The sequence below is a fragment of the Camellia sinensis genome, chromosome 7 (genome assembly GCF_055761805.1).
Source record: "Camellia sinensis isolate YWXY chromosome 7, ASM5576180v1, whole genome shotgun sequence".
In the NCBI taxonomy this organism is placed as follows: domain Eukaryota; kingdom Viridiplantae; phylum Streptophyta; class Magnoliopsida; order Ericales; family Theaceae; genus Camellia; species Camellia sinensis.
In genome coordinates this window covers 59,351,244-59,358,283 of record NC_138967.1, presented here as the reverse complement: position 1 = coordinate 59,358,283, position 7,040 = coordinate 59,351,244, and the positions used below count along the sequence as shown (strand labels likewise).

The 7,040-nt window shown below is 50.0% G+C and overlaps 1 protein-coding gene across 1 annotated transcript; it reads left to right on the top strand.

Annotated features, from left to right (window-relative positions):
• Positions 1 to 4,379: 4,379 nt before the first annotated feature.
• On the top strand, positions 4,380 to 5,099 carry LOC145794666 (uncharacterized). The gene is made up of 2 exons (XM_082877068.1): positions 4,380 to 4,473; positions 4,715 to 5,099. The coding sequence occupies exons 1-2, from the start codon at positions 4,408 to 4,410 to the stop codon at positions 4,997 to 4,999; spliced, it is 351 nt and encodes a 116-aa protein (XP_082733194.1). The 5' UTR covers positions 4,380 to 4,407; the 3' UTR covers positions 5,000 to 5,099.
• The last annotated feature ends 1,941 nt before the right edge of the window (positions 5,100 to 7,040 follow it).

The window sequence follows — 7,040 nt, the reverse complement described above, 5'->3', positions numbered from 1 at the left end:
GTTGGTCCAGTATCCAGAACTGAGGCGTAGACATGCCGCCTCAACCTATGGGGCTTCCATACAGATTTCAAGCCGAGGGTAAACCTCTGGGTATTTAAACCAGACTTTAGTCTCGGAACTCCCGAACCTTTGCGTTCTAGGCATAAGCCGTTCGAACTCTAGTTTCCACCGTCCCAGTTGGTCTTCTAGGAACTCATCGCAAGCACAGGCAGGTGGCTTTACCAGACCACCGAAAAAGTCGTTCGGGCACGACGAACACCAAAGGAATTGCACCTTCAGAGGATTTAAGGTCTCCTAGACCGGAATGCAAAATCTATGCATGGCAATGCATGTTTTGTTTGTTTTTTTGTTTTTGAGATGCAAATGATGTATGAAATGCATGTTGCATGGAATGCGCGACAACACGCGGCTTAAAATATGTACAAAGCAATAGTGTGCACACCAATGCATTAAAGGTCTTGCACCTTCCAAGGATTTAAGGTCTCCTAGACCGTACGTGTTTAAGGTCTCGCCAGACCGTGCGTGTTTAAGGTCTCGCCAGACCGTGCGTGTTTAAGGTCTCGCCAGACCGTGCGTGTTTAAGGTCTCGCCAGACCGGGCGGTATTGCACGACGGTATGATGCGCAAAATAGCGCAATGCGTTAGGCAACGCGAGTGCACAGGACAGTGCGATGGAATGCATGCAAAATGCAATGAGATGCGCAAAACAGCACGAAATTGAAATGCACAAAACAGTGCAATGCGCAGAACAGCGCGAGGTTTGAAATGCACAAAACAGTGCAATGCGCAGTACAGCACGAGGTTTGAAATGCACAAAACAGTGCAATGCGCAGAACAGCGCGAACAATTTTGAAAGGCACAAAACAGTGCGATGCGCAGAACAGCGCGAACAATTTTGAAAGGCACAAAACAGTGCGACGGTTTGAAATGCACAAAACAGTGCGATGACCAGTGTGACACGCACGCCACACGGAATGTAAACGGGCTTGAATGCGCAACAACGCACGTATTCCAGAATGCATGACAATGCATGGAATGGAAATGCAATGATGATGCATGAGAAATGTGCACGACAATGCAAAGGGGTGCGTGTTGCAACGCATGTAACACTTGCATAACAATGAAAATGTGCGGCGCACGACAGTGCGATGTAATGCACCGAAGTAGTGTGATGAATTTGTGCAACACACATGGGGTAGCTTTTGAATTCAAAAGGATACAAAAAGGATACACCTTGCACGAATTCGAGTGCCACGCACTGGAGACACGGCCCGAAGTCAAAACGGAGGCCGGTTGAATGTCGGAGATGCACTTTCTTGCACTTTCTTCAGCTATGAAGACCAAAAACAACTCAAATGGCCTAAACAAGGCTGTGGGAACCCCACCGGCCGAAATATGAGGCCACCGGCTGGCCATCGGCACAAAAACAATTGCATCGGCACAAAAAAGTGCCGGCCGGCACAAAACATTGCCGACCGGCAAACAGTTGCTGGTACGGGGCAGTTTTGTCTTTTCACCTCGAGTATTATAAAATAGGGCTTCAAGCCCTATTTTCTCACTTCTCCACCGCCGAAAACCTTTGCCCTCTCTCTCTAGAGTGTTTCTCTCTCATTCTTCGCCCGTTTCTTGGCGTTCTACGCTCGTTTCGTCGTCGGATTCGCGTTCCTCTTCGCGTTTCGGACATTTTCCACCGATCACATTCTCGTTTCGGTGCCTCGTTCGGCGTTCTCGCCTTTTCAGGGTTTGTTCCCCTCACTTTCCTCTTCATTTCCGTGCCTTTTCACATTCCGGCCTTCCCGGCCATTTCCGACCCTCTCGGGAGTTGACTTTTCAGTTGACTCTTCGCATTCCGGCTCAGTTTTCCCTTTTCCGGCCATTTTCACACCACTCTCTACATGGCGGACGACATTCCACGTGGCGGGACTCCCCCGGACCACGAGATGGATCCCGGGGTCGAGCTCTTACCACTGAGCGAGCGCCCGTTCGACCCGGCGACCTACCGGCCGGCGATCCACGTTCTGCCCCCAGACGGCCTGCGTCAGTTCCGGAGCTTTGAGAGGTACGCGGCGCCTGAGCTACTACTACGCGAGCCTACCTCCCACCTTTCATTCGGCACTCCCGAGGTAATTTTTCTTCTTTCTGCTTTACTTTCTGCAATGTAGGATACAAAACTGCCATAGTTAGTTGTATTCTCTAACTGCTGAAATCTGATATGCCGTAGACCTTAGTTGACTATAAACATACATACAACTGATATCTGCTTGTGACTGACACATGCACACACACTGCACTAGTCCTGAATCACCCAAACACACAGCACACACTGTATTCTACTGCACACACACTGGTACCCAGTATTTGTCTGAATCTGTCAAACTTGCATACATGCCACATCTGTTCTGAAACACCTAAACACGCTGACACAGCACACGTATTTCACTGTAAGCACACCGGCACCCGGTATTTGCCTGAATCTGACAAACTTGCATACATGCCATATCTGTCCTTTCAAAACTGCATTTTGAATGTTGTCTTGCAATTGTCATTTTCTGTTTGTAGGAGGGTTCCCATACCATTCGCGGGTATGGGAATACTGGTGCACGGGAGTGGTATGATGAGCTCCCTGATGCGGTCCAGCGCATCGTGGACCGAGCGGGCTTCGGCACCTTCTGCCGAGGGCTTTCTAGGCTCTCCACATGCAGGCCTCTTCTCGCCGCTTTGGCGGAGAGATGGTGGGACACCACCGATTCTTTCCACTTCTCTGCTGCAGGGGACATGACGATGACCCCTTATGACTTCTCGATGCTCACAGGCATCGGGGTAGGGGGTGATCCGATCCCCTTCGACACCGACATGGATGAGTGGACCGCCGCTCAGGTCCATCTACTGGGGGAGGCCCCACCACTAGCTCGTCCAGGCTTCGTCCGATACTCCTGGTTTGAGGCACAGTTCAGGGTCCAGCCCGCATTGGGGGAGGAGACTCAGATGACCGAGGAGGACGTGGAGAGGTATGCCCGCGGCTTCCTCATGTTCCTGTTCGGGACTACTATCTTCGCCGACCGGGCGAACACCGTGCCTCTCTGTCTTCTCAGCGCACTGGTGGACGTTCGGGACATCTTGCACTACGATTGGGGCGGCGCCGCTCTGGCCACCCTGTACGGATATATGAGCTCGGCTTCTCGCGGCAGTGGCCAGCTGCTCGGAGGTTACTGGCGAGCTTGGGAGGTACATTCCTTCTCCGCTTTTCATTTCTGTCCGATATTCTCTGTACTCTGTACACTGCACACACTGCGGTCTGCTTTACAATCACTGTATACTGTACACACGGCACACACATACATTCTGCTTTACACTGACTGTACACTGCTCACACTGTACACTGCACACAATACACGGCTCAACACACGGCTCTGCCATTTCTGCTTTATTCTGTATATTCTGCTTTATCTGATAGTCATACTGACATCTTTTTTGCAGCTGTGGGTTTACACCTACTTCCCTAGGCTTGCACCTGTGCCAATCGCGGAGCCTCCTCCGGCTGTCCCGTTCTCGAGTCGCTTTGACGGGAGATGCACCCGGCGACCACGGGAGACGTTCGGCTTCTTCCGCCGATATTTCGACACCATCACTCCGGCCGAGGTATGCTTTATTTTCAGTTCGTTTAACTTCGCTTTCCCACTGCATGTTTCAATAACAGTAGATAACAAACTGTCTGTCACTTTCAGATCACATGGCGGCCATGGGCCTCCTTGCCGTCGGCGATGCGGGGTCGGTTCCCTGGTGCTGAGGAGACCTCGCGTTTCCGGATCTTGCTTGAGGGTCCGGTCTGTCGGGCTTGGTACCTGGGGGAGCGTTTTCTACGCCAGATCCTGGGGTTACCTGAGCAGATAGTCCCGGCTCACCCTCCTGCAGAGATGAGGGAGACCGAGGGGCTGACCCCTGAGCAGCTGGATGATTACTCCATCGGCTGGGAGGAGGCCGGCTTCCGAGGCACCGGCGACTATCAGGAGTACGTGCCGACGTACCTGATGCGTCCCTTGAGCGGTCGTCGAGCAGAGGGGGCCAGGCCTGTAGCATCGGCGGCTGGGGCCGGAGCGGGAGCAGGGGCTGGATCTTCGAGGAGGGCCCGGGTCCGTGGTAGGGGTAGAGCGCGGGGAGGACGAGGAGCTGGCTGGCCTGCCCTGCCCGCTGTACTGACTTTCCAGGGGCAGGGTGGGTCGACCTATCAGATTCCCTTCGCCCCTCCACCGGCTGGTCACGAGTTCATTGACATCCCCGACCTACCGCCGGTATGTATCACTGCACTTCGTACAGTTATTCATTTCAGTTTACTTGATATTCCACAGAATACTAATGCATCTGATACTTTTGCAGGCCTCTTCTGAGTACACCCGTCAGTCGTTGGCGATGAATGCCTCGATGATGGGGATGCTTCAGCGGACATTTGACCTCCTGGCCGTCTACAGCATACCGGTATGTCCTTCTGACACTGGCCTCAAACCATTCATTCACTGCTTTACATAATCTGATGCACGGCACAACACCCGATACACTGATCTCACAGTATCTGAACACTGCATACACTGCATTCTGCACTAAACTCTGTACTGACAAACTGCTCATGGCATTCATACACTGTACTCATATACTGCATTCTGCACTGATGAACTGCTCACGGCATTCTGATGCATTTCCCTTTCGTGTACTTTTTCAGCCTCCTTTCCAGATTCCCATGGCAGGAGGTGCTCCAGCTAGACCTTCTGTCCCTGCTCGGGGGAGAGATGAGGAGGGCAGGATATTTCCCCGTACCAGGGGAGGGCGTACTCACGTCGGGAGTAGCTCGCGAGCTCCAGTCCCGGACGATGACGACGACGAGGAGTCAGAGGCGGAGGCAGGGTCATCGGAGGAGGAGACCGGAGGCGATTCTAGCTCGGGCTCTGACGACGACGCTGATGATGCTCCTGGACCCTCGTCCAGGAAGAGGACCAGGACAGACTGACGGCCCTTCGGAGTGCTTGACACAGATGCAGATTTTTGCTATCTTTTCTTTCTTTCTTTGTACTTTTCTTTTTGGTTGGTAGATAGATTACCTTGTACTGCCGCAGGCAGATTTTTGTTTCCAAAACTTGTACGTTTGAAAAGACAATGAAATGAAACGGACTTTTTATCTGAAAAAGTGTTTACATTGACACATTTCATGCATTGCATCGCATCTCATCATGTTACACCTCGATGTAAATGAAATTGATTGGTTGTCTGAAAATTGAACACTTGCACTGTAATAATCAGATAACTAAACAGCCAACAGCAAAATAACCCAAGCAACCCACTGCCTGATTCTGGACACACAGCCCTTACTCTGTTGGGGATTAATCTGCATACAGCCCATAACACAGCATTCGATTCATTCTGCACAGGGCAAATTCTGAACAAACGGCCCAATCTGACAGGACGGACCTCAAAGATGGAACCGGTTGGAGTCGAAACACGCTCAAATGTAGAGAATGGCACAGCATTCTGAGCATAAGCGATTTTTGAAATCGAATGAGGGTTTTTCAGACCGGGATATCGAGCCTACCACTGAACACAGCGGGGAGGACTCAAACAAAGAGGTACACGACCTAAACACAACGAGATACGCTCGAAAAAGACCTAAGACAAAGGTTGAGGTAAACAAAACCAAAGACACGACATATAGACGCATTAGCGAAGATGGGAGACCTCAGATCACGAGGAGCCAGTTTCTCTGGGTATTATTTCCCACCCTTTCTGATTTGTGATTCTCACATCACTCGGCTCTCGAGCTCGGATTTTTTTCTCAAAAACCCTTTTCGTCACTTTTCTCTCAACTTACACCTCTCTATTCTTCAATCTCTCATTTTTCATCCCTCCCCGGGGTGATTGATGGATGAATAGGAAGTTGTGGGTTCATGCTCAACATCGTTAGCTCACAGCTATTTCTTCTGACAGGTAGAGCGCTCTTCTGGCAAGTACGTCGATGACCGGGGAAAGACAGAACGCCTGGCTCAACTGTGCCCCTAGTTCATTATTTTAACCATTTTTTCGTTTTTGCTTTCTACTAAAACGGTTTTGATCAAAATGAGAGTCGGATTAACGTACTTGTTCGATTTTTGATTTGAAAACCGTGCAAGTCAGGCTGCAAGTACTGAAAATTTTCCTTTTGGGGTCCAAGACAATGGTCCAGTTTTGGAAAATGAAATAGTTTTCGAGAAAATAGTCAACCTCAGTAAAAATTTTCAAAAACTATTTTTCAAACAGTCGATGCTCAACGAGCATGAAACTTACTCTTCGAGATGCGCAACCTCGGATCGGAGGCAATGGAAAATTGCCCCTGGTTTGAAGGAGGGTGGGAGGCAACGGAAAGTTGCCCCTAGTCTGAATGGCGTCTCACGACGGCTTGTGGCAACGGAAAGTTGCCCCTTGTTTGGGTGGTGCCGCAGCAGTCCGCAGACAGTCTTCATTGGCGGTGGTCGAACTCTCAGACACAGCGATGACGAAGACGGTCACAACACATATATGGACACAATCACCTTGAAGGGTGTTGGCCACTGGACTTTGAGATGAAATCGAAACCATTGCATGGACTAAGACGCTTATGAAAGTGTTGGGGGCTGGACTTCATGATGAAGTTGCCTACGTATCCCAAACATGGGAATCAAGCCTTACGTAGTTCCGGTTAAGGTCCACTCGGGTATTTTAACCTTCACTTTGTTTGGCTCTTATTTTTGCCAAGGCGCCCACTGCGGGTTTTCGACCTTGCGAGCTTCTTTACATTTTCTATTTCTTTTTCATTTCTTTTTCTTTTCTATTTTTTTCTTTTCTTCTTTTTCAAACTTTCTTTTTGTATTTTTCTCTTTTTTTGTTGTATTTTTCTCTTGCTCTAACTTTTGCCTGGACCGCCCTTCCGGGTTTTCGGCCCAGCGAGCCTCTCAAAGGGTAAAAGTGTAGCAAGTCCATGCCAAATGGTTTTTTTTGTATTGAAGCCTCTCTGTGTCTAGGAGAACGGCTGTTGTACTGAT

Excerpts from the sequence above, each read along its gene's own strand:
- LOC145794666 (XM_082877068.1), top strand. The coding sequence starts at position 4,408 with ATGAATGCCTCGATGATGGGGATGCTTCAGCGGACATTTGACCTCCTG. Across the intron at positions 4,474-4,714 it reads TGGCCGTCTACAGCATACCG|CCTCCTTTCCAGATTCCCAT; the intron begins GTATGTCCTTCT and ends GTACTTTTTCAG.